Source organism: Phalacrocorax carbo, chromosome 10 (genome assembly GCF_963921805.1).
Source record: "Phalacrocorax carbo chromosome 10, bPhaCar2.1, whole genome shotgun sequence".
Taxonomy (NCBI): Eukaryota; Metazoa; Chordata; class Aves; order Suliformes; family Phalacrocoracidae; genus Phalacrocorax; species Phalacrocorax carbo.
This window is the reverse complement of record NC_087522.1, coordinates 16,498,136-16,525,318: the sequence shown is the minus strand read 5'-3', so window position 1 is coordinate 16,525,318 and position 27,183 is coordinate 16,498,136. Positions and strand designations below refer to the sequence as shown.

At 40.7% G+C, this 27,183-nt stretch overlaps 3 protein-coding genes across 7 annotated transcripts in view; 1 reads left to right on the top strand and 2 right to left on the bottom strand.

Annotated features, from left to right (window-relative positions):
- KATNIP (katanin interacting protein) overlaps positions 1–9,535 on the top strand; it is a 69,373-nt gene extending 59,838 nt beyond the window's left edge. For 4 of the 5 annotated variants that reach the window (XM_064461989.1, XM_064461990.1, XM_064461988.1 and 1 more), the window contains 5 exons: positions 456–595; positions 3,322–3,423; positions 4,077–4,237; positions 6,615–6,703; positions 8,071–9,535. In XM_064461989.1, the coding sequence (XP_064318059.1) occupies positions 456–595; positions 3,322–3,423; positions 4,077–4,237; positions 6,615–6,703; positions 8,071–8,126 (548 nt within the window). In that variant the 3' untranslated portion in view covers positions 8,127–9,535. The other variant, XM_064461991.1, reaches the window with a different exon arrangement.
- Positions 9,536–19,857: 10,322 nt separating this feature from the next.
- On the bottom strand, positions 19,858–21,771 carry LOC135315229 (uncharacterized). The gene is made up of 2 exons (XM_064461985.1): positions 21,186–21,771; positions 19,858–20,670 (listed from the first exon to the last, which is right to left on the bottom strand). The coding sequence occupies exons 1-2, from the start codon at positions 21,704–21,706 to the stop codon at positions 20,244–20,246; spliced, it is 948 nt and encodes a 315-aa protein (XP_064318055.1). The 5' UTR covers positions 21,707–21,771; the 3' UTR covers positions 19,858–20,243.
- GSG1L (GSG1 like) overlaps positions 21,723–27,183 on the bottom strand; it is a 58,595-nt gene continuing 53,134 nt past the window's right edge. Inside the window, exon 7 of the mRNA XM_009505972.2 lies at positions 21,723–21,791. Within this exon, the coding sequence (XP_009504267.1) occupies positions 21,769–21,791 (23 nt within the window). The 3' untranslated portion in view covers positions 21,723–21,768. The remainder of the gene's footprint in view (positions 21,792–27,183) is intronic.

Here is a 27,183-nt window from a genome sequence, read left to right as displayed (position 1 = left end):
GCAAAAGCTAGTCTGGCTGATGACTACCTCCTCCAAGGATACTTTTCTTGAGATATGTTTCATATGAACAAGTTTATGCTAAAAAAATGGGTATTTGCACAAAAAAGCTGGGAAGTGCCTATTCCTGATAAGGGTACTTTTACCAATGAAGTTGTACATATGTACTAATAATTTCATACATAAATAATTTAAATAAAATAATTTAAATGAAGTTGGTTAATTTATTCCTATTTTTAAAATAATTTTGAACGCCAGAATCTGTAAGGGTTTTCCTGCTGTTAAAAATGGGCCCTCAAGTTCCTCAGCTACCTGTGTAAAGTACTCGGAATATTTTAAAGTTTTACTGCTGTAGTGGTGAATATTGCTCATGGAATCTGGAAGAGCAAGCATGAATTTTTAAATATGGCATTTCTGAAATGTATTTTTTGGTTATTTGCACTTAAAATTTTTTTCAGATATTGCTGCTTTTCCAGATAGTGTCAACATTTTAGAAGATGTATCTGGAGACATGCGAACTCCGGACAAACTAATTGACAGAGTAAATGATACAACCGATGGCAGACATATGTGGCTTGCACCAGTTCTTCCTGGTTTGGTACACTTTCCCTTTACATTCCATTTTAGTGATGTGCATAGATGTAGCTAGAAGCATGAAGGAAAGGGGAAGCATACATAATTTTTAGGTAAATTTAATATTAGTAAATTATACTAAATCACTGTGTTTTAGAAGCAGTTCTTTTTATTCCGGTTTCTCTTCCCTGCACAGATAGCAGCAGTATAGATTTCCCAGGTTTGTAGTCTCCTTCTGTCTCCATGGTGCAACAGCAGAATAATTTCCAAGGCTAGTGTAGATGCTTTTTCAGTTACTATGATAAAGATACTGACAAAAATTTTAATATGCATGTTTTGTGCAATAAACACCTTTCACATGGGAGTGGACTGGGATCTGAAATTAGTTTTTATAAAAAACAATGAATGTTGTTCCGGCAGTGAGAATTTTTTTAAAATCTCGTTATCTTTGTTAAATTCAAGTTCATAAATTCAAGATGACAGACTTCGTATTTCATGTCCTAAGGGCACAAGTGATCCAGCCCTTTTAGAAGCCCCATGTTTAAATTATGGACTATCAAATATCTAAACAGGAAGAGTAGATAAACTTAGATGAGTTCTGACTTCATTTTGGGAGAGGACATTTTTTATGGGCCTGTTATGGACATCTTTAAGATGTATTTATTTCTTAGAAGAAGATGGATTTCAAAAGTAACAAAATATGCACCTGATATGTGATATGTTGTAGCTTAACTGTGTTGGAAAAATCCTTACTCCATATGTTGCAGTGATTAATTAGAATATTAAAAGCAAGGAATTAAGTCAATTTTGAAAATACTTCATACTTCATATATCATTATATGTTGTAAGGCAGTGGGTATAATTAAGATAAAGCTTTTAAGCATACTTGTGAATACTGACTACTTGCGTTTCTTAGGAAAATGGAAGATCTGGGTAATGCTTGAGGCTCCTGCTGTGTAGATGCCGCATCTTGAACCCTGGTAGTTAATTTGATGGGATGCTCAGATAACATCATGAACGATTGATTTGATAACCATCTGAGTTTGCTTATGTCCTTATAAAAGACATGCTTGCAGAGGCTATTTCATTTTGGCAAAGGGAAAATAGCAGTACCTGGAGTTCTAGCACAGATGCATACACTGTTTTGTGTTGTTGTGTCTGACACCAAAGTACTGGAGAAGACCATAAGATATCAGTATTAAAAGGGTAAATTGATAAAGTGTGATATGCAGGAGGGAAGACTAAGCAATTTAATGGTGCTTTCTGTCCTTAAACTGTAGCAAATTATACCTTTTCAAGATCCACATAGTACTCTTCTCTCTTCTTTCTTCCATGGTATGGTTGTACAGCCAGGAAATGCAAATGCATTAAGCAGTCAGTCTATTCATGATCATCCTCTGTAGTTGTGATGCTGACCGAAGCTTGTGTATAGTTACATCCTCATTGCTAGGCTGTTTTGAAACATGCTGGTTGCCTAGAAAGCTGAATTAACTCTTTGCTATATTGGAAGGTTTGAAAGCTTTAAGGAAATTTTATATTATAACCTTGCATTTCCTTTCTAAATATCTTTTCCTTCTAATTCTAAAAGTGGCTTTGTCTTTTGCAAATTTATTACTAATTTAAGTGCAATTTGAATTCTTTGTTCCCCTGTTACTGATATTCATTTTACTTATTTGTTTGAATGTATTTTCCATTAAATTTCTCATTTGCTGTGAGACTAACAATTGCTGTTGGAAACTATGCCCGAATTGTCTTCTGGAAAATCAGATACAAACATTTCTATTGATCACATCTACCTTTCTTTCTTCATTTAAAAAAAAAAAACTAGCAATATCTTCTCCAGTGAATCAAAAGATTAAAACCTCAGATGATGCTAGAAATGAAGCTTAGGATATGTTGGCCCAAAGTTGGTATAGTTGCTCTTAAAAGGAATAGCATAGAATTAACTCTAACAGGTAAGACTGGTTTCCTACAGCCTAATCTTTGGTCTTAACATCTTGACATTAATGTCACTGAAAGTAAAATGAACAATACCTCAAGCAATAGTTGCTTAGCAAGCATCTGGAGGATTGTCTCTACATTCCTAGTAGTGTACCTCACACAAAATTTGAAAAATTTCTGCAAGAGCTTTCAAAGTCAGGGGATATAGGAGGAATTTTAGTCTTGCAGATATAAAGGTGGATTCCATTTATATTTGGTGGAAAGGAAAGGAAAGGAGATAGGAAAGGGGAAAGGAATGGGGAAGGGGGAAGGGAGAAAGGAAAGGAGATAGAAAAGGGGAAAGGAGAGGAGATAGGAAAGGGGAAAAGGGAAAGGAAAAGGAAAGGAAAGAAAAGGAAAGGGAAAGGGAAAAGGGAAGGGAAAGGGAAAGGGGAAAGGAAAAGGGATAGGAGTAGAATAGAACAGATACCAGCTTGTCTTATCCTGAAGCACGTGTCTGTACTCAGTTGATGAAATACTCATTGAAAGTGTCTCCCTCCTGCAATTGACTAGCAGTCCATGATGACAAGCTCAGGTGTAAATGTCATCTTCTGATGAGTTATATATACATTTGAGGGGGCAGCTCTGGGGTAGAGACAACATCCATGAATTATGAACAGAGATGATAGCTGAACTTAAATCATTAGCATCAGTTATCTGTCCTCTAGCTATATCTCTTTAAATACAGACCTCTTTTGATGGAACATGGATGAGAGTTTCATTTCTCTGGGGAATTTGTGCTGTTAAATATGAATTAATTCTCTTTTACAGGTTAATAGGGTATATGTAATTTTTGATGTACCTACTACTGTGTCAATGATCAAGTTATGGAATTATGCCAAAACACCTCAGAGAGGTGTGAAAGAATTTGGTGTAAGTAATTTTTGTATGCATTTTGTATGTTCTGGTGAGTCAGCTTACTTGATTTCTGTACTTACTTTCACAGTTTACTGGAGTGTGATTCTATATAATCTCAAAGGATGGGATTAATCTCATTTCACTCTGCATTTAGTGTTAAAATGACTAATCTCTGCCAGTCATCTGTCCTCCCTTTCTTGTCCAGGGAAAGAACACTATCTGATTTTTTTTCTTAGATAATTGTCTTAAGATAGGATAATGCTTTCCTTTTTCCACCGATTATAGAGCAGGCCTGGAAGACTAGTTTAAACTACAAACCCAGGTTTTAGACAGCTGAAGTGAGGTAAGCTTCATTAATTCCTAGATTTAAGAGTGATTCACTCCAGATAATAGAATGGCAATTATGTAAAACATGAGATACATTTTTAATTACTTACTTGAAAGCTGCATTAGAAACATCAGTGAGAAGACAAAAACTTGGGAAAAAAAATGAAAAGCCAGCAGCAAATAGAGAGAAATGGAAATTTTAAGGAACAAAAGCTACACTAATGACCAGACTTGTGAAACAAATAGGGCAAAATTATTCCTAGTTAACTGATAGAGACAACTGCTGAAAGCAATGCCTGATTTCTAGATGTCCTGTGTGTTTGTTTCTTAAATATCTCTAGCTTCTGGTGGATGACTTGCTTGTATACAATGGGATTCTGGATATGGTGAACCATGTAGTATCGGGCATCCTACCAACCTGTGATCCCGTGGTCCCGTATCATACCATTCTCTTTACAGATGATGAGAAGATTTGTCAGCAGGAGAAGAGAACTGTTATTAGGTATGTGAGTCGATCTTGACTGGAAGAAAGAACCTCATTTTTGAAAAATGTTTTTATGTGACTAATGTCAGCAGTATATATGTTGCTATAGAAAATTCCCTTCCAAAGCATACTCAGCCTCACTTAATGGGAAATAACCAAATAGGTTTTTAGATCGTAGGACCAAATTATCAGGTTTATTTGTTAGTAATTTTTAGCTTAGTTTAGCTTTGGTTAGCACTTACTGGGGTTCATGTTTACACATGTTTTCATGGAAGTCTATAGTAATAAACAAAAAAAGAAAGCAGTTAGGCTTCCTTAGAGAAGAAATAATAAATCCCAATGATATTACATGGAGAAAAAAAGAATCAAATATTAATGAAAAAGAACAAAACATCAAAAGTAAAGAAAACAAGATCCTCTATTTGGGACAAATACTGATTAAGAAACCAGAATTCTACTATTTTATAAATGTTCTAAAATAATGAACTTCTTAAATGAGAAATTAATTGCATTCAGAGGAATGACACTTTGAAACCACTAAGTTGGCAATGTCACAGAAAATATGATGAAATGCTGTGAAAAATGCACTTATACTTAGAAGGTCAGGATTGATAGGGTCTAAAAAGCAGTGCCTAGCAAGGAAAATAAAGATCGAAAGAATAATTTATTTTAAATGAGATTGAAAAGTGAAAACCTGAAAGCTTAGAGAAAGAAATACTTTCTTATACATTGCAGAGGTAACAAATAGAATGTCTTGCTCATACATCACCTAGAAAAAAAGGTGACAGTTTTGCATTAAAAAATGGCACATGATTCATTCAGAAGAATATTCAAATATTTAGAAATAAGCGGAAGGAACGTAAGCTGTCCTGATTAAGAACAGAAGTTCACATTTGCCTACGGGGTTTGTTTTCCTGTGGTTCTCTAAAACCTTGGCGGTTGGCCACTGGTACTGCCAGATGTCAAAATAAATTATTATTGTTTGAATGTATTGAGTTAGACTCATGTTTTTGTAAAAGTGGCTATATTGTCACTGTAAAAGTTGGAGGTGAACAATTTTTCAAGTGAAAAAGTTACTGAAATGAAATATTCTGGAGGAAATACAAGTTTTGAGAAAATTTTCAGTGGGATATAGAAAGGAGGAGGAGAAATTAATCTTTACGTGCTTCAGTTTAACATATTTCTATAAGTAAAGTTATTTTATTGGAAGCAGAGAAGCACCAGCTGTAATCATAAATCTTTTTCATATTGCTTCCTTTGCACGTATTTATAAGACATATATCCTTTGATTTAGTTTTAAGAGGGGTATACTTCCTGGGTCATGCAAACTGCATGATCTGTTTTTTCAGTCAAGAGCATGCTGAGTTTCTTCTATTCTAGATTTTGTGTGCGGAAGCTTTCTTGGTCTTTCTTCTTAGCCTGTTTTGCAACCTTGTGTTCCCTTCTTCCACCTACTACCCAATTAAAATAAAGGGTACTTCAGCAATAGAAGACAAATCCCTTAATACATGCTGGATAATATCCCTCCATTTGAAAAATGCTCTCGAGCTTTTTTATATACTGTGACTTCTGATTTTGGCTTATTCTCTTTCACGTGTCACTGTTCAGTGTTTTATGAACCCTGAACTTCAGTCTGATATTATCATCGGTACCTTAAGTTCTGATTTACTTCAGTGTTGGTTCCCCTGTTTCACTCTGACAGTTTGAGACACATTACATTTTTCTCCAAAAATAGAAGCCTGTTTTGTGCAGTATTTGTAAAGAAAAGAAAAATACACTTCCTTTTTTCCAAAGGCATGGATGAGTTTTTTGTCTGCATGAAAGGGAGATGCTATTAGTGCTGTTTTCTTTAACATTCAATTCAGCTTTTTTTCCCTGTAATTTGTTTAATTTAATTTAACTTTGAAGTCTTTACTTCTTTCCCAAAAATAAATTGTTAAAGTTTTGCAGCAGCCTGCAAACGAAAATTGTCACAGTGAATGAATTTTGTTTAGTTCAGAAAATTTTCAGATAATGCTCTATCAACATTACAAAAGAGTGTTAAGTTCCATATAAGGATTTTTATACCCTCTTTGTACAGCACTCATTTAAAATCTCACTTTGGTTAATGTGGTTCAAGCTGTGTAGGCAGGCAAGAAAACTGTAGAGTGACTATGATATTTAGATTTGAATGTGTGGCTGAATGAATGCCACTAAAACTGGCAAGAAATCCTTCAGGTGGATGCAGAGAGAATCCCTTTCCTTTCTGGATGGTCTCATAGCTGTGCTTCATATCTTCATAGCTTTGCTTAGCCTCCAGGGCCTATGTAACCTATTTGGTAACCTTTTCCATGACTCTCATAACTTTTCACAGTGTTGATTATTTTGGCTATTGTACTGATTTTAATCTTTTCAGCAATCATGTGAGAGATCAGGATGTACGAATGATGAATGAAAATGAGATTGTCACAAACAGCAAAAAGAAGCAGGCTGTGGCTGATCCAGGTTAGTTTGTCTTCTGCAGTTTTTTTCTGCTAACTTTCTACAGAGGCAGTATGGATAATGGACATTGTTATAGACCTGAAGTGGGAAAACTGGGGAGACTTACACCTCTTTTATATATCTAGCTTTACTTTTTCTACCATAGAAAGGCAAACCATGAATGCCATACTCTGGTGGATTTTTATTCTATATCTGAATCTGAAGGTGGATGATATAAATCAAAGATATGTGTGGCATGTAGTCATAGCTTATACCAACACATACACAGAAGTCCTGAGGAAAGAAACTGACTGAAGATAAACTGAAAACTGGTGTTATTTGTACAGGTTCACAGATAGCTTTTGGAATAATAGGCTCATTGCATCCCCACTGGCCTTTTAAGCAGCTTTAGAGATGATGCATATGTGTCTCAGAATTAGATGCTTGTTGCTCCTCAAGCAAATCCAAAATCACGATAAGTGTAACAAGGGGGAAAACATGTTGACGTTATTCCTCCCACTGTCTTTCTGGTTGGTCTTTTCTCTTACAGAGTGATAATTAAAAAGACAACCTCTTTTTTTTTTTTCCCAAAGGAGAAAGAGTAGATTGTATTTATAGTCTGAAGAGTCCCAGTCATTCATTGTAAATTGCTCAGAATAGCTCCCTAAATACATTACAAATTCTCAGCCAAGCTGGTATATTCATGATTGGTTTTTTCTCCTGAGCATGACACTTTCTCCAATTAGTTTCTCTACAAAGTGTTACAGAAATTATTTGATGGCTTTTAATAACAGTTCTGTAGGACAATGCCATTGCCTGTACAAATACAGTGTCAAAGTTATTAGTATATTAGCACTAGCTGTGTCAAAAGTATTTTTAACACCTCTGTGTCTGTTGTAATGATATCCTGGTTTCCAGTGCAGACATACCCTATGTCCAGTAAAGAACAGCTGTCATTGCCACGGCCATCACATCTATTGTCCAAGCATTAAGGACACAGAATGCCTGTGAAGTCATCAGTTGAGGATTGCCTATTGCCATCTGCCCCATGCCGCCTCTGTAGTACTTAGTGGTATCAGCTGTGGTGGTTGGTAATATAGATCTGTAGAATGATTCGGGTTGGAGGAGACTTCAGGGGGTCCCCTCCTGAGGGAGGGTCCAGCCTCCTACTCAGAACAGGGTCAACACTGATTTCAGACCAGATTCCATAGGAAAGCGATTCCATGGGAGTGGGAAAAAATGGTCAGTGTAAGAAACATTACTGAGAAGAGTAGCTTAGCTTTCATTCTGGGATGGAAAGAGAAATGGGCATCTATCTTCCTCATTTTATTCTGTGGCTTCACTGTTAATACAGATACAGTCTTAAAACATCCCTTAATTTTACTTAACAGCTTTGCGTCCAAAAACCTGCATACGTGAAAAAGGACTGCAGAGGAGGAAAAGATAACGAGAGGTTGTGATTGGAAAGTCCTGGATACACCCAGCCCAAAATACCTCCAATCTAGCTCTTCAAGATGTATATCATCCAAATAGAAGGTTTTCCATGTCTGCTGCTGCTATGAGAGGAAGTTTTATTCACTACAGGAAAAATTCTTCAGTAATGAAATTTAAAGCATGAATTCAGTTTTCTCTTTTTGGTTTTTTTTTATTTAATTGTCATTATCTGTCTGATTTTTTTTCCCCTCTCTTAATTGAAGACACAGGGAGGAAGGAACATAAACGAGTGAGTGAGAACTGAGTGGGATTGCTAACTGACAACTGTTCCTGCCAAGTATCAAGTACTTGTGTGAAGGAGGGTGGTCATAACAAGAGGATTTCAGACTATTTCTCAAGCTTTAATTCCTAAATCCTAGCTGGATGATAATGAAGCTTCTCACTAGAAGGAGTCTGCTTTGTTTCTAATGCCTGAAACAGTTCTTTGGGAAATGCACTTATTAGAGGAAATATTCTCTATCTCTCTGTCTCTGGCCCTCCACTCTGTGTTTTGATGCCATGGCTCTGTAGGGACTGACACTGCTTCTGACATCTGGAGAAGTGTGATGAATGCTTTTAGAAAATAAAGATCAGGTTGTAGGTTTAGGTTTATCAAGTTTAATAAGTAAGTTTCAGCTATCACTTATCTTTTGCAGTGAAATAATAATTTCTTGCATTATTTCACTACCATGAGAAAAGCAAAATAGGTGTTTTGTCTGAAGTGCTGTTGGCAGGTGCTCTATACATTCTTCAGAGTCCTCCTGCTACAGAGCAATGATCTTTTCTCCTGTATTTGGTTATGTGAACAAGGAGGCCGTACCTCTATGCTACACCAACCAGATCTATTGCCAGCAACATATCATCACTGTTGAGAAATGGTAAATGCATTTTAACTAGAAGAAGGTAAGGAGTGAACTGCATTTTTAAACACAAAATACTCTGCATATGTAGTTGTTTAAACAAAAACTCTAACCAAATAATTATGTTGCAGGATTTGAAGCTATGCAAATGTACTTTGCACTGAAAAATTGTCAGTGGTGACAACTTGTAAATCTCTTCTGTAGAAGATTCTTCCTTTCTTGTTTAGAACTCGCTGGTTTCCAGAGAGAATTGAATGCTCTGAAGTCAGTATATGCTTTTAGACATGAAACAGCTTCTGATACAGAATCAAAATGTGCTGCTTCCCTTTCTGTACTAAATCAGGAGTGCAATATCTTGTATATTTGCTTATAAAAAGCATGCTTCTTAGCTGTTGTTGGCTAAACTGAAAAGGCTTAAGGTAGCAATGCATCTCCCAGATTTCTGTGTATTGATGGAGCAACAAAATGTATTTTGTTCTAAGTACAAAACACCTTACTTATAAATGTAAAACAGTGTATGTGAGTATGTTGTACTTTGTTTAAAAGCTCTTCCCAAACTACACTGACAAAAGAACCTTTCTGTTGTCCTGAGAAATGTCTCCCCTTATGTGTTTAGCAGTGTAGCTCTACCAAGAAGCAGGTTTTAATTTTTGCTCCAAATCAGATAACCATTACTTGCTATTGAAAATGAAAATGAGGAGGAGCTGAAAGGAGGGCTATTGGTAGGGCTAAGAACAGATATAAAACTATGTGTTTGGAAGAGGAGAGGGTATATCAAGGTTTGTAAGACTTAAGGCACAATCACAGGTTTGTCATATAGGCAATCTCTAGATGAGATGAAGCCTGTCACATTGTCTGGTCTTCTGAGAAAATTCCATTGAATGTGAAGAGAAATGAAACCCATCTGGTTTCCTGGCACGGAATAGCATCTTTATTGATCAGGAAAGGTAGGAGGGGGAGAGGACTTTCTATGCTTATCTGTCTTTTCTGTGTCTGCCTGGAGCACCTCAAGTCCTATGCGATGGACTAATGATTTTTCAACCCTAATCCTTTGAGATCCTCCCTGCAGTGTCTCTGTCTGAAAGAAGGGTTTGCCAGCCTGCTGTCTGCTCTGGGATGACATACACCACCAAGGCAAAACTTAATGAAGTCCTTGATTCTAGTCAATCATATATAGAAAGTAGCATAATGTTCAGAAAATACTTCATTAATTTCTGTGGGGTAGGAGATGTCAGCATTTGCCCTCCTAATTGGAGCTGAGATGTAATGACCCTTTATACAACCAAAGATAATGAAGTGTCCTAGTCAGCCCTGTGTACTCAAACATAGATACTCAACTTGTTTCCACAATGAATCAAGGGGGAAAAAAGGTTTTATTCAATTTTTCACATTTTCTTAACTAGTCACAAGTACATTCATGTCAGACTAGCATTTACAGGAGGAAAAAAAGGAAGAGCAAACATGCAATCAAGAAAATCCCCACAGAGCACTTCGGTCAATGTCAGGCACAGTTTCAGCAAGAGTAATCCAGCAAGAATGTGCATAGGAACACATCATTCAACATTGTCAAGAGCATGACCAAGGAAAATGAAGGGTTAATATGAATTCTTGCTGAAGCCCTTGATGTAAATTATTAAACTTTAGCTCAGCTCCAATCTCTGAGCCACTCAAAAACCTTAATGATGTAGTTGCTCACCTTTACTTGCAATTACTTGCTTTAAAGGGGTTGGATGAAGACAACAGAAATTAGTTTATTTGCCCCACAATAACACTGAGAAGGGCAGAGGATAAAGAAATAATCTGTGAGCAAGTACGTGTCATGCTGCCTACTTTTTGATTTTTAAAAAGATATTTTATCAGTCTTCACAGTGTAATCTGAAGACAGGGATGCCTGAGAAGGCCTGCAACTTCTGTTTTCAATTTCTGCCTTTTTGTGGTTTAATCCACTAGAATTTAAACAGCAGTGGGAAGCACCTGTGTGTGGACAAGGAAGCAAGGAGTGATGCAGGCAGTGTAAAAGGCAGCATAGAAGCCATGGAAGCTCATGTATTACCAAGTCAGGAAAACTGAGCCCTTCTGATGGCTTAGGCTGGACCTGGACATAAAATTGCACTGCAGCATTCTGCTTAGGTGATACTATTTTCTGTAAGATTTCCTGGTCCTGCTGGACTTTTACCATGTTCCTGGTGTGTTGCTCATTCCCCATAGTGATATTTAGTCCTGTCATTTCAGGGATGTATGCTAGACTGGTAACATCTGCAAGAGCCTGACAATGCCAGTGAGTGACTGGGTGTTGTGAGATTGGATGGAGATCTTGTATACCAGTTAACACACCGGAATGACCAGAGATAGGACTCACTGATAGTGATGATGTGAGGATGAAAGCAAGGGGTGAGGGAGGTTGAATGTTGAGTCTTTAACCTTTCTGTGTTACCAGGGAAAGCTCAGGTTGAGCAAATGTAAAGTGCTGTATTGACAACTGAATTCTGGCTCATGCGGGAGGTGAAGTTTGCTTTCCCTCTGATTCAGTCAATGGCTTTTACTCTGTAATACAAGCATTTCCCATTCCCTCCTGCTATCTGCTTTGGCAATCCTCACTGTTGTGTGCACCTCTGTACTGGCCTGGGGAATATAGCAAGTGATCAGAGTCCAAACCAGCACTGGTGTAAGCAGACACATTTATAGTGATGCCTTAGGCTGGCCTCCATGTTCTGGGACTGCTGATCCAGGAGGCTGAGCTCTAACAGGAGCTGCTGTCCTGGTAAGAGTCAATGAAGTAGCCAAATCTCTTCCAATAACCTTCAAAAAATGTGTACTCTAGAACACAGTGTCTAGTAATGGCGTCACCAGTAGTATAGATACCGTAATGATGCTTCCAACAGCATTTGATGCACCTTCCTGTATTTTAGCCTTTTTTTCAATGTGTCTATCTTTTACCTGCATCATTGTGCATAGAAGGTTACTCCTTTTGTCATCCAAAAAATTCCTGAAGGTCTTGCAGGAGTGACCAACCTGTTTTGCTCTTCAGGCGCATGTGCTCAGATGTATTACAAGATTAGTTTCATTTCATCTAGTTTCGCCTCTGTTGGCCACTTGCTGTATGTGAGCTCTGGTGTCTCCAACCCACCCCTATGATTACAGCACAGCGGCTCCTGTTTGCATAGGGCCCTCATTTCTAGGGGTGCCGGTGCTGCATATCTGCCTGCTTGATTGTCGTCCATTCAAAAATGCTGCAGAGATGAATGTTCATTTTGGAGATGTGCATTGACATGTCTCCTCTAAAAAGCAGATAGGGAAGCAGAGAGGAGTATAACATACTGGAAGAATGTTTGCTTCCATCTGAGTGCTGAGGTCCTGGTATTCAGAGCACAAGAAAGAGGGTTCCTGGCTCAGTAGCCTTTGCCCATTTCTGTGACTATTTGCTTGTTTGCTGAGAAATGACTTACAGCCCATGTGAGACACAAACATCCCTTTATCACGCAGCTTGTATCACCCTAATGGAATTCTGTCAGCTGAGGATAAAATGTGGACTAAGAAAGCAATTATAGAGTGAATCTCCTAGCTGCAGGAAGAGCTGAGAGATGGGGACAGAGTGCCCAGCTGGAGTAATTTCCTGTCCGACTGGCTTCTAAATCTTGCTGGGAAGAGATCAATTTTCCACTCTTGTCTAATAGCATCAGCTCCAGTCACCCTGGCTTAGGACCCTGTGAAGTGCTGTAGTGTTGAGATCCAGGCATAAAAGGAAACATTTGCAATTTGCCACTTCTTTCTTGCTGACCTAGAAATTACTGGAAAAGGGGAAAACAAGGCTACAGACCTTCAGTCTGATGGTTCTCTAGTGTTCCCTTTCTTAGCTCCTGGTTGAAGGAGAAGACTCACCGTCCCAATGATCAGCAGGGTGGAAGTTTCCCAGCCTGGACTATTGCTTCCAACACTTCACAGTCTTCCACCTACAGCTCACTGCTTTGGCTCTAATTAGGACAGGCAAACCACCGCCTCATGATCTGCTAGCAGCCTTCAGCAGGTATGCTGTTTATTTCTGGAAGGTCACAGTTATACAGTTGAGGTCAAAGTAAAATCTGGTATTTAGCTTTCAACTCACTCAAGGTCTCTTTGGTGTGACTGAAATCAACTTGATTCACAGATTCTTAGTGTGCATCTCTGCTCTATTGCTCGTGGGACTTCCAAAAATGTCAGCGTGCACAGATTTTGTGCAGTTTTCCCAAGAGGATGGGCATTCTGGGGAGCCATAAACCTAAGGAGAGATCTCAGACAGATACAGTTAACTTGAGCTCAACTTTTTCTTCTTAATCATATGTAATCTGTTGTTTCAGAGCTCAGTTGCTTGTGTTCCTTAGCTTCTCTGGATCTAACTGGAAGGAGAGGTTCATGGTGGTTTTTGAAAGTTCAGCATGCTGAACTAAGCATGTGGAGGTGAATGTCAGAGAATGCTAAAGTAACTCAGCAATAGTATTGTCTCCATCTTCTCAGCAAAGAAGCTGGTTGCTACCTGAATGTCTTCAAGCCTTGGAGGAGGCAGGGTGTGGGTGGAGTGCTAAAGAGAAGCTTTAGGTCTGGACACAGCATTTCAGAGCCATTGTAAGGGCCAGGAGGAGCCTGCTGCCTCCTGAGAGTGTGAGCCCAGCTGGGTATTATGGACTAAACTGATCTCCAAACTGTATCCCAGTCAGTATAGGTGGAGCTGAACAAGATGTTGGTCAAAGGCTCGGGTGGAAAGCAAGTGTGATAGGCATAAGGATAGGGGCTTACAGAAGAAGCTGCTATGGCTGTGAAGGTTTCTCAGGGAGATAACTCTTCACCCAAGGGGAGCCTTGTAGCTGGGAGAAGAGATGGTCCCTGCAGTAAAGATAATGAACTGTGAGCAGTTGAGCCCTTTTATCTTTTTCACTAAGATTTATCATCTGCCTGATGGCATCATAAGATGGCTGCCAGAATAGACATTTCTGTCTGTAACAAGCTGGGGAAAGAACTTTCATCCTGAGCAAGGGAGAGCTTTCATCTTTCATCAAAAAGGGCGAGGTCTGAGGCAGCACCAGAACAGCAGCTTTACAGAGTGGTTGGCAGGAAAATGAGTCAGCCAGCACAGCAAACTGAGCTGAGACACTGAAGACTGTCAGCCCTGCTTGCTTAGAAGTGTGGCTTAGCAATTGTAAAACACTGATGGTGCTGTTCCTGCCCATTATGCATGGCTCTGTGCCACAAATAATGGGCATACATCAAAGATTTTCCTGCCTGCTTTCTGCAATTACACACCTTTTTTTTCACCTTACAAAAGTCAGACCAGGTAACACAGGGCTTCATCCAGTTTGGCCTGGAAAACCTCTAGGGATGGAGGCTGCAGAGCCTCTTTGGGCAATCTGTTTTAATACTTGACTGTCCTAACAGGGAAAAAGTTTTTCCTTTGACATATAATAATCTATACTTTCCCCCACTGATTAAAGGCCTAGATCAGCATGGATAAGACTCCTGGCATTGCAGAAAAGTCATCTGTGCTGTCGTCATCTAGCTGTGTAATAATAAATTTGGTCTCCCAACTATAATTTCAGATTTGCAGATTAGCAGAAGTCATATGATCTGCCTCTTTCCTAGTCTACTGGAAGCTCTGCTAAAAATAGAGTAAGTAACAAAGCTACCTGAAATGGCATATGCCTAAACAGTGGTAAAAACTAATCTGCAATGAATGTCGGTTCTGGTGTGTTTCCAAAGGAATGTTTTTGGATGGCTTGCTATATGCTGGAAATTGTTTGGAAAGGATTAGTTGGTGAACAGATGAATCAAACTGACATTTCCATTACCAACAGGAGATCTGTCTGTGGCCAGAACTCATGGAGAAGGATGTGGGATGATAGTAAGACTTTTCATTATGTTTAATATTGTCAGAGAAATGAAATAGCTCCTATTATTCATCTCTCTGGATGGTAACGTATCTGAATATTAACACAAAATGGGAGATCTGATCAAAACGCACTGCCTCAGCAAGACATTGATATGTGTTTTAATTACTCTCTTTGGGGCATTGAGAAAATGTACTATTCACAATAAATCTGCAGGAAGCTAAGACCTGCATTTCTCAGTACAGTACTTGGGTAGATCAGTGCATGTTCTGTCCTTGTGTATTCTGTCTGAAGTCTTTTGGAATTCCCCAGTGTCACTCTTTTTCCTGGAGGAGTAGCTTTAAGGCCCTAGGCAGATCTGCACCTTTGTAATCTGCTTGTGGTTTGAGAATAAGGGTCGGGGGATGGCTTGTTGGACACTTTTTTGCCTGTCAGACTCCACGGGGAGGAGAGGTTCACAGGGGAGGGCTCCAGCTCGATGTGAAAAAGTAACCACCTATAGAAGCATATGGATATAAGAAATGGAAAAGGGTGCCCAGAGAAAGCTTCACCTTGGGAAACAAAAATTGTAGATTTAATGTGAAAATTAGTAAAGTCAGGTTGAATTGGAGTGCACAAAAGAAACTGGGTATATAAATGTATAGAGAACACATAATGAGAAACAGGCATTTATGTAGGAAGAATGGAGAAGGGATTAATGGTAATTAATGGTACCACCCAAACCCTTGTGACTCAGATTTCAGTCCACATGATGCTGATAATTAATATGAAGATGTTGACAGTTGCTTCAAACTAGTTCTTCTATATTTTAAGACATAAACCAGAAGGGATGGTGGCCTTGTTTTGTAGAAAGCTTTCATGTCACGCAGGGATATTATTATTAACAGCACAAAAGGGTAAGCATGAGGTCATAAAATGTGTGATTCAGTGACTGATTTTGGCTGCAGTTATGCATTAGAGATATCAATGAGAAGTCTGAAAAATGGACAATGCATGTAGATCTAACCATAGTAAAGGGCCCTCCAAAACAGCGCCACAGAAACTTTGCCATTTATCTTTATCCACTGATGCAGATGTAAATTAAGTTTCTACAGGCTGATGAGCCTGTGGAGAGCTCCTGCCTAGATGATCTCCCAGCACAGTGCTTCTGGGAGAAGAAAACTCAGATTTTCCTATAATGGATCTGATCTGCAAGTGATTCCAATGCAGCTTAGTTGTATGGCTTCTCTCCTTTTTATTTTTTTTCTCTTTTTTTTAGTTGTTGTGAGATGTTCATCGTATTGCAATGGTTTAGTTTTTGCAGCACAGATTTTATTATTTCATTTCTTTTACTAGGATACTGTCTGGTCAGAGGGGTTGGACCAGTTGACCTCCAGAGGCTCTTTCCAGTCTAAATTATACTGTGATTCTATGACCAGTATGGATCAGGACCCTCTGTTTAACATAACTTATCTGCTGTAGAAACTGTTCTGCCAACAGAAGCTTACTGAGCCACAGCAGGGTGAATATTAATAGGTTGCTTATTTCACACAATCAATCAGTACAAACTACAGATCACCCAAGGCTAGAAAAAGTATTCATGTCCTCACACTTCTGACTAGACATCTACTTCTAGAGATGACACAGGGAAAGACAACCTGTGCCATGGCTCTTAGGTCCTCAGATTATGTGCAGGGCTGGATGCGTAACAGACAGTGCATGTTACTTGAATAAGTGTAACGAATCTCTGGATCTCGGGGTGACTGTAGAATAGCAAATGTAATGCCTATAGTTATGAAAGGAAAGAAAATCATTTGGTCCGGTATTGGGTCTTCAGACTTGAAAGTACATGTCCAAGGGAAAAAATAGAGTTGCATAGTTTAATAGAGAATAGATGGAATGCAACATGGATTTATAGACTAATTTTCACTATGTGTCTGATTGCCTTCTCTGTCTTTCTCTATACAAGTGAAAGTGATAACATTTTGGAGAGAAAGCTTATTTAGGCTAAGGAGCGATGTCGGCACAGTGCAAATCAGTGTGAATTGTCCAAGAAGAACAATGGTTGAATCTTTTAAACTGTCAGAATAATGGGACCTCAGGTCTTAAGACAGAGCATGCTTGTCACAGGGCATATTTCTGGCAAGCACAAGATGCTAAAAGTGAATACAAAAAATTGCGTTCAAACCCCTGTGTTTAAGATACTGCTGTCTTACTTCTATTATGCTGACTCAGTTTTGTTATCCTCCAAGAAGGGCTCTTTCTGCAGGTGTAGGCGTTCAGCCCTCACCCTTCTGTTGTGTTAGGAGTGGGTGACTATAAAAAAAATAGGCTGGACACAGAAAAGCTCTTCAGAATTGTTGGAAGACAGCTGTGTTTCTCTCCCCAGCAAACCTAGGTAAGGCTAGCAAGGAAAGCTAAGGCTTATAAAAGGATGACAGGACTTGTTAATGCACAAGAACATGAACAACAGGAAGTGCTCAGGAAAATAAGTAGAAAATGAGTAGATTTTTCTCCCTGTAGGAAAATCAGGGAAGGTGGCTCAAATACTGAACATGGTCACAAAGGTGCAGATAACGTAGCAAATGGAGATCAAGCCATCCTCACAGAGGCAGAGCTGCCTTCAAGGCACAAAGGCAACAGAGAAAAAGAAGAAAGCAAGGAGCCTGTGAAGGACAAATGTAGTGAGTATGTCCTGTTGCTTTTTTCACAGGCTTCCTGCAGCTGATCACTTGGGCTGCTACGGCAGGTAAGGCACTGGGGACAGACTCTAAGACTCAGAAGTTGCAGATACATAATTATGATGTACGGGAGATCTGGCAAGAGTGGCCAACTCTAGTTGGATGCAATTAACCTGGAAGCTCTGCTGGAATAGCTAAAAGCCATGAATATCAGGGAACACAGAATGGGCAGTAGTGATTCATACCAGAATAGATCCAGAAAAAGGAGGACACTGAAACCTGAAAGGAATCCAGAACTGACAATATCTGACAGAACCATCCTTGATGAAGCAAAGCTAATAAAAATGATTCATCAGTCTGTGCTGGACCTTGTTACTAGTGGGCATGTGGAGAACAAAGCTAAAACATAATCTGAGCATATTGTCTGTCCTCCTGAACATGAGAAGCCACAGAGCCTGTTCTTATATGATCGACTGTATTAAGATTTTACAGGCAGAGAGGGCAGTCAATACAACCTATGAAGGCTGATATTGCTAATGCCTACATTACACTTCCCTCAGTTCTGTGTCCACTGGAGATTATGGAAAGCTCTGAAGAGAGACCTCTGAGGAAGTTGGTGGTCTGGGCCATTGTAGGAAAGCAAGCCTGGAGCAGTGCCTATGTGAGTTCTGTGAGAGGAGGGCCAGCCTATTCCCACCCTTCTGAACCAAAGGGACGCATTTTCCTACAAAAAAGAGCCATGACAGTGTAGAACAGAAGTGCTTGCAGAATGGCATGCTTGTGCAAGACACAAATATCCTCTCCACGATGCATGGAGCCTTCCAGATTTGTCATGATCTGCCATGGTGGCCACCAGGGGTGTGTGATTTGCTCTGAGGGGACATTGCATCTCCAGTGGCTCCATCCATCCTACACTCACCTCTGCACCCACCTTGAAAGGGAGCTGGTCGTGTCAGGAGAGGCATCCTTTTGCCAGTCCCTTGCTTTGGTGCTGTGATTGCCCCGAGGACACGCACTGTGCACAACCCTCTGTATTGCCATAGCTACCTGGTAGCTTGCCAGGTGGGGCTGTACATCTTGGCTGTAGTGTGGTACAGAGAGGCTACATGGGCAAAGTGCTCTGCCTGTGTCTGCACATCAGCTTGTAAGTAAAATAAATTGCTAATAACAAGGAGCTTTTAAAAATGTATTCATATGCCAAGCAGAGAAAAGTATAGATACATCATGCTGAAAGACAAGTAGGATTTCTCATATGAATGTCAGAACATCCCCAGAATCCTTATGCAGAAGAGCCCAGATGATATAGAGCGTGTCCTTGGAGTGTTCTGCCCTCTCCCATCCTCCAAAGATGTTTGGAGCTGCGGTGACATGAGGAATGATCTGCTTTTATTTATTATTTTTTAAATTTTATTTTCCCCCTCTTCCTCCCTTTTGCTTTGGAATAACCTTAAGAAGCGGATTATATCCCAGTGCAGGGAAAGGTAGGCTGAACTTACAGGTTACCTTTTGCTCATCTTGCCACCCTCAGTGACCTGGCAGGGAGCAGCAGTGTGCAGGACAGACGTTCTGGGTTTTGATGTATTTGTCACATTGAGACCAGGGAATTGTCAATGACTCTTTCAGAGTCATTGGGGATACCAATAGGGTAGGGAAGCAGTACGGAGCAAAACAGCACAAGGACATCCTTCCACCCTCACCAGATCTTTGCAAAACTGGCTACAAGGCCAGCCCTGTGAGCAGAACCTGACGGACAAACTATTGTTCATCCATTGCACTTTGCTGGGTTCCAGATAGAGAGGAAGGAGCTCCAGGGCCATTTTCCTCTGTGTCCTCCATCACAGCAGCCTCCTTTCCTCAGGGCAGGCGCCATAGCAGCAATCAGCTTTGTGGGGCCTTTGCAAGGGACCAGTCTTTCAGCATCATTGTCATGGGAAGGACAAAGCATGAGCTGTTAACAAGCTGTTCTGTCAGCTCAGTTATCACAGGTTAGAAGAGATGGAGGTCACAGACCTTTACCTGATTCACTGGTAGGCTGATGATTATGGGGCATATCGTACAGTTATGCCCTGGCCCCCAGTTAGCTACAATGGAGACCTGCTTGGGTGCACTGCAGCTGCTGTGCCCTCGTTTTCTTCCCATGTAACCCAGGGTGCAGATGGGCAGGGAGGGGAGGGTGGTTTGCTGCATGCCCAGGTCTCATCCCAGTGTGTACTCAAGTTTCATTGTTGATTGATTTGATGTGCAAAGGTTTTTTAGGCAAATAAATAAATAAATAAGAACAGGCACAGTTCTCTAACAAGTAATGTCATTTAATGAATGATATACTCTAGAAAATAGAAACTACCCAGATGCTGGTTGGTTGGTTGGTCTGTTTGGGGCTGGGGGAAGGCCCTTGCTTGGACACAAAATGCCTTCTCTGGATTCTTTTGTCAGCATTTAGCGTTGCTGGAGACAAGGAAGCATCCATATCTTGAAAGAGACACTATGGGGGGCCGTTTTTTTCTAAATTGTGGAAAGTAAAAGTATGTGGAAAGTATGCAGAACGACTTCCCATCCTGTCTCATTGGGCAAGTGACATGAAGGGCTCAGAGCTCACCAATATCAGATGATTCATACCTAAAGGGGATAGACTCAACCAAAGGTACGTACCCACAGTTCAGTCCTCTAAAATCATTGGAGACTTCTCACTTCACAGAACATGTTGTGAGCCCCGGTGTTATTGCACTTCTTTCTGGGTGCTTTTCTGCACGTGTTGTGTCTCTTCCCTCAAGGTCTGGCTGCTAATTCCAGGGAATATGCTTTTCAGAATGTCACAGTACACCATGTACAGCTCTGGGTCTATTTTGGGCTTGGGCAGAGATTGGGAGTTGCAGGCCTGTTCAGTGACTGAGTGCTGTAGCAAGTAGACATCGCTGAAGAGCGCAGTTAGGATCTTGTGTGCAGCCTTGTAAGGGTCATCTTCGGACTGCACCATTGCCTTGAGCTCCGTCAGGGTATAGCCGTTGTAACGCTTGCTGTCTTCGGCCAGGGGTTGCACAGTCTCACCAATGTGTCTCACTTTCCACTTCAGGCATTTCAGTTCTTCTTTAACATCCTCTAGTTCTTTCTCCATAGTTTGGAATTCCTTTGCGGTTACAAATCTCCTGCCAAGGAAAGAAGTGGCAGACACAGTGTGGAGTTCAGAGGCTCAGAGGGGTGAAATCAGCCCAGCTTGCCTGGGGTCGGACTGCAGAGCCTGAGGTTTGGGAAGGGAGATACCAGCCATGTCACTGAATACCATTCCCAGCCCTTATCTGTCAGGCTTCGTAGTATCAGCAGGGTTTCTCTCTGCTTGTATAGGGAGAGATGTGCTTTCTCATTTGAAAGAAAATGAGGCACCTTGAAACTGCCCTGTTGGAGGAGCTGAGGTTGACAACCTGGCCCAGGGACGGTCCTGTAATCGGGTCTGGAGAGCTAAATGAATATATGGAAAATATGGTATTTTGCTTCTTGGATAACTGGGTTTAGTGGGAGCATAGGGTAGTAACTGGAAAACAAATGCTGGGAACATTTAAATCATAAAAGATATTCACATATTTTTTTATGAGGGGCTCTTAATGACCCTACACCAAGTTGAGTCATTTGAGGACTTAAACATGTGTATGGTCTGGATACGTACCTTTCATGATCAGGATCTTCCAGATCTGATTCAAAACCCTTTCCTGTATTCTTTAATCCAGTTTTAGAATAGCCAGGAGACTGGGAACTATCTTCAGGAGTCATTGTTGCTGGAGGCCTTGTGCTTTTCCTGGTTGGGGTCAGTGTGTGAGCTGATGATGAAGCTTGTACGTTTTGTGCTGTGTGAGGACAAAAGGTGTAGAAGGAATTTGCATTGATCCCTGGACTGACTGTAGAGGAGTCAGAGTATTGCTGTGGCTTGGCTGAGCTGCATGTTAGACTGAGCCTGGGGCTGGCTGGGCAAGATGCTGGAATAATCTTTGCTCTGAATGGGCTGGAACATGATATTGCTGATTTTTTATCTCTTTGCTCAGATGGTTGAGGGCTTGGTGATTCTCCTGGGGCCAATCTAGTGATGGAGGCAATGTCCAGCAGGGTTTGATCCTGAACCATGGAGATCTGGCTGGTTGGTTCTGATGAAAGTGAAGAGCTGCTTGATGTGTCGCTGGAAGAGCTTGACATAGCGAATGGGGGTATTTTCTGAGCATTATGGTCCCTCCTGTTCCTCTGCGTGCTAGTGACGTTTAGAGCTGGGTGTTGTGAAGCCCTAAAGAAAGACAAACACACACTTTTTCCTCTGGACTGGGCTAAAGACTTGTAAGATGATTTTAGGCCTATTTTGGGACGATTTTAAGCCTGTTTCCTGTAACTGCATTTCCCCATAGGCTGATTTGCTTCTCAGGTCTGTATAAAAGCCTCTGCTTCTCATGACCAAGAACAAAGTGTTTGAGAATAAGGCACATAAATTCAGGACTAGTTCCTCCCTGGTGCCAACTAAGCATTCAACAGCTATCATCAGTGTGATAATCACTGTCACCTCAGTTTTCTCCTTCCCAAAAGTCATACAGCTCTGTGAGAACCAAGGATTTGGTGCTGGGGAAGGACAGGAAGGGAAGAAAACTACTGTCATATCAACTGTGACAAATTCCAGTAAGAACACAAAAGGATAAAACATGGCTTGCAGGTTGCCACAGCACCCACCCTTGATCATCCCTGCAACGTGTGAAGATCTGCCTCCACCTTGGACCCACACACTTCAGTCTCCTGGTAGCTCTGCACAGTTACCCAGTGAATTAGGGGATGAATAAAAAGACAAGATAAAACCAGAAGGGCAGCATAAAATGACATCATTGTTCCTGTGGTACCATTACAGGACATTTCTTTTATACAGCTCGGTGTGTTAAGGACTTTTCTTTCCCCCCTAAGCTGTAGACTGTGTACAGGGCTGACCAGCTATTTTAGGTGGCTGGAAATGCCAACTGTGTGGGATGCCAGGCTATCTCTCCTGAATATTGTTTCCTGTACTTTTCTCTGGCTGCTGCCAGGCAGGAGAGATCCCAATGCTTTTCTTTTCTATGACTAAATTGTACTTATTTGGCAAGACTGATGGCAAGAGAGGAAGATGTACTCCTGTAGATTGGAATTGTCCTGATGGGTAGCAAATGCAGCTAGAAGTGCCTTGACCTTGAAGGGGAACACAAACATACCCACTGTGCAGATCATGATTCAGGATTTCTAACAGCCAAAGGACATGACAAACTTCTGTAGCAATACCAGTGACCAACTGAGTCTTCTTGTGCATCTGGTATATTCATATTCTTCTTGTGGTGGAAGACAGCAGAAAATCCTGGTCTGGATGGGTTATACAAGATCTAGTGCACAAAGTCCTGTCCTGTTAGTACCAGTGGCTTGAATTAGCTACATATTCCACACTTCTCCACCTCCCTGCACCTTTCTCAGTGTTGGATGCAATTAAACACCAAATTTTTAAGGCCCTAAAGAGCCTGCCTTACACTTACTGGCTTCAGTAAGGTTAATTAAGGCCTTTGCTAGAGCACAGCATAATTACCAGGTTTAAATCAGAGTTTTATAATAGGAAAATCAGACAGTAACAGAGCTACTGCATAAAAGCAGAGCCAAAAAGAAGCATAAAATGAGTTATATAAAAGGCGGGAAAGAAAACAAGAACACACATGTCAGAGGGAGTACTTTTCCCCAGAAGTGCCTTGCTTTCATAAAGTGGCTGAAAAGGGTGGGAGAAAAGAATTGCCAACTAGATATAAGGAAATGTTTTTCACCCTGAGGGTGTTCAAACATTGGGACAGAGGCCAAAGAGAGGTATTGGGATCTCCATCCTTGGAGGTATTCAGAACTCAGCTGGACAAGGAACTAAGCAGCCTGATCCAGTCTGGTGTAATGGACATGCTGCGAGCAAGGTACTGGGCTAGAGACCTCCAGAGGCCCTGCCCACCCTGTGTTATTCTGTGATTCAATGATTCTGCCTAACTATGAAAATAACTTATTTCCTCCACAGTTTCCCTTTCTCCTTTCACTTTTCTCCTCTCTGAGACCCATCTCACCACCCTGCTCTTCCATTGGAGGTTCTGGGCTGTCCCCTTCAATACCGACCTTGTAGTGCCCGCTGCAGGATAGTTCCTCATAAATAAAAACCTTTTCAAAGGAAAAACAGTATTACTTGCAGCCCTCTGGCTCAGATGGATTGCTTCCCCTTCTTTGCATAAGTCAGAGTTGGTAACTCAGGCCTTTGGAAGAGTGGGCTGTGGGAGTGAATGTAGCCTGGAGCTGGTCATCTTTGTTGTGTTGCCTTTGTAAATTGAGTTGCTGTTTCTCAGTCTCTCCTGAAAGCAAGGAATGATGGCTTGTAGTGCATTTGGTCATGCTGTGGAGGTGATCAGAAAGTTGGAATTTGGCACAGGTGAAGCTGATGGTTCGTTTCTCACCAAAGAGACTCAGAAACCTGGTAAACTTGTGAGGATCTAGAGCCAGAGCTTCTGGCTGAAGGAGGGCTTCCCCACGCCCCACGGAGCAGGCAGATGGGGAGAGAGCTGTCTGCTGGTTCATGACTGCTCTGGGACCAAGAGGAGGAGTGGAAAAGGGTGATCTTCTGGTACAAGAAACACAAATCAGATTTACTGGTTATTTAAATTAGAGCTGAATCTCAGGCATTCCTTAATCTTCACTACAAAACCCCACATTCAGTAAATAGGTTTTGCTGTAGCAAATTAAAAACCCCCGTATTCTGATAAGAGCAAAACCTGTTTTAAGGCAATGAAAATTAAAATGCAAGTTGTAACTTTTTTTTTGTTAAAGGTATGTGTGTTTGTCCTCAAATATCTTACAGTGTAAAACTACCTGAACACTGAGTGAGCAACAATCCCTACCTACATTCTGGGGGAAATAGAATATGCACAGGAACTGAAAGACTATTTGGGTGCATATACAATCTGAAATACTTCATTTCACCTCTTTAGCAGTGTTGGACAGGGTTAGGGTTTCTGTGTTGTTCATTTGGTTTTTTTTTTTTTTCATAAATCCAGGATTAGTTGTAGGAGACGGAACATTTATTGAAAGATAAAATTTAAAAGAGTGACAGAAAACACATTTCATAACTGATCTCATCGAAATTTATATAAGAAATGTTTCCAATTCACCTGTGCACTGGAGGAAACAAAAAAGTATTATAAACTATCACTTTATTTTGCTTTCCTTCTCCACCCTTTAATTTTCACTGGCTGCAGTGCTAAATATGGGACTGAATTTACTCTTATCATCATGCTTATCTCAGAAGCAGAGGTGCTGATTGCTTAAGAAGCAATATGAAGCTTGTTAAAGCAAAATGTCAGTCTGGATTGTAGCAGAGGTAAATGGGGACAGAACTGAGACCTGTAACTTTGGAGTTTCCTAGGGGGAAAGGGTTGCCTGAAGACAAGAATGATATCCCCATTGTTTTCAGTATAGCAAGGCTGGATCTTAGATCTGTAACCATGGTGCTTTATCAGGGTTTTTTTTCCACCTGTTTTTATGTAGTGAGTGACTATGAACTGAATAAATTACAGGAGGGATTGCAAGACCTGGAGTTGAAATCAATGCTGACATGAAATAGGAGGGTGACTGCATCTGTCAGGTATCTCCACAAGGAGAAACCTTGACTCAACTTTGAGCGACACTTCAAATGCATCAAGCCCTTGTTGTCTGCCTTCTTTCAGCCTTGTGCTGCTCAGCATATAAAGCATGTTCCCTGTTGTCAGAGTGACCTTGTCTGCCGTCTGTGCCTTGCCCTCTCCAGCTGAGCTTGTGCAATACACTTTTTGTAGTACTGAATTTGGAGACATTTGAAAGTTGCCTGCAAATCCAGCACCACTTTCCTTCTGTGGCACTTGCAACCAAGAAAAAACAGTGGATTTTTTTTTTTTTAATGAATCATTTCCACAATGTTTTAAATCTGGAGTTCTTCTGATGATCTTATTTGAATGGAAAAAAAAATGACAATATGCTTTACAGTAAAGCACTGAGGGGCTGGTTGCATAAATCTTACTGTAGACAGCCAGGGGTGGGAGTATGGTAGAAGAGCTGCGGGATGGACCCTGGGGAAATGCCTGCAGGGTGATGATATGAGAATAAAAATTTTTTTTGAAGGCCTCCTCTCCGTCAGCTGACCCTCCTAAAATGCCCACTGCCAAAATAGTGACTATATTATTTTTTTTAATGCTGAAATAATTTTGAATACTCTTGCAGTTCTATGAGAAAAGCTGGTATCCTAGACCCTGGGTTTATCTGTCACAAATAACAACTGAGGCTTTTAGCCACAGACAGTAATAGTATGCTATTTACTGCTCAGCTCTTGGCTCTTCAGAACTACCTGTCTCCTCTTTGGCTTTGTTACCGTACCTGTGCTTCCTTGTCCTTTGTGGTATTTCTTCCACTTCTCTCTTACCCCTTGTTCTACATCTCTTATTTGTACCTCTCCCATCTGCCCTGTGGGTCCCAAGCACATTGATCTAAGCAGGAGGCTCATCATATTAATGCCTAGTGGTAGGAGAAGGCTGGAGGAGAGGGTGGAAGTGGCATGGACATACAGATGTCTGAAATCAGGTACAACTACTGACCAGAGCCTATTAACAGTGAGCATTTCTTGTTAATAAATAAGTGTGCAACAACAAAAAATATCCCGATGCAAATTTTCTCCTATTGTTTTTGTGTAGCGACTGTGTGCAACTGGTGCATTGAGGTCTCCCAGCCCTGCACATCTGAAATAAAAAGTTGAGACCTCCAAGGTCAGAAATGACAGCAAATAGACTACTAAGAATGTTTAGACCTTTGCAATGGAAATGCTAATTTTGGTATGAACAAAACATGGCTGTGGATGTATGGGGGCCAGCACTATATGTTTGCACAGGAAGACAGTTTGGTGAGAGCAGAGGATGTCAATTTATAGCTAGAGCTCATTGATACTGTTCTTAGCCCAGCTCAGGCAAGTTTAAACCCTGTTAAAGGAAAATTATAGTTTAGTGATGGACATTAAGTGGTTTAATATAGAACTATCAAGACTGAATGTTGCATTGCCCTGATCAAGACTTGTCCAGAATCAAGCTTCTGGTGAAATTTATAATTTAAGTCCACTTCTCAAAATGGATAGCTTAGTCTTGTCAACAGAGGAACCTGAGACCCTGCCCTGGTCCTCGTGCTACCTGCTGTCTCACAGTGCCCCTGGGCTGCTTGCAGACCTTTAATAGTCTCTCTTCTAAAATCACCTGGCCAGCTGGTGTCTGTCTTCTACAATTGCTTGTTCTTTTATTTACGGTTTTTACTCTTTCACTCTACAGCGGCACTCCCCCAAAATCCTTGCCTCTCAACAAGGACCAGATGCCCTGTTTTGCATTTGTGGAGGGATGGAAAAAAGCGCGATGTCTGAGGATGAGTGAATATCCCTTATATGCTGTTGGTTCAAATTAGAACAGCCTCAGAGCATTTCTAAGTGAGGGCAGCTGACAAGTCCTCCAGGGAATGAAATGGTAGTTGATTTGAGCAGCAGGAATAACTTTTGGTGATATGTCCTTGTGTCTTACTGGTACAGGACCACCTCTGTGTGAAGATTTCAAAAAGAGCTCAAAATGATCTGCTGGCATTTACTCTGCCAC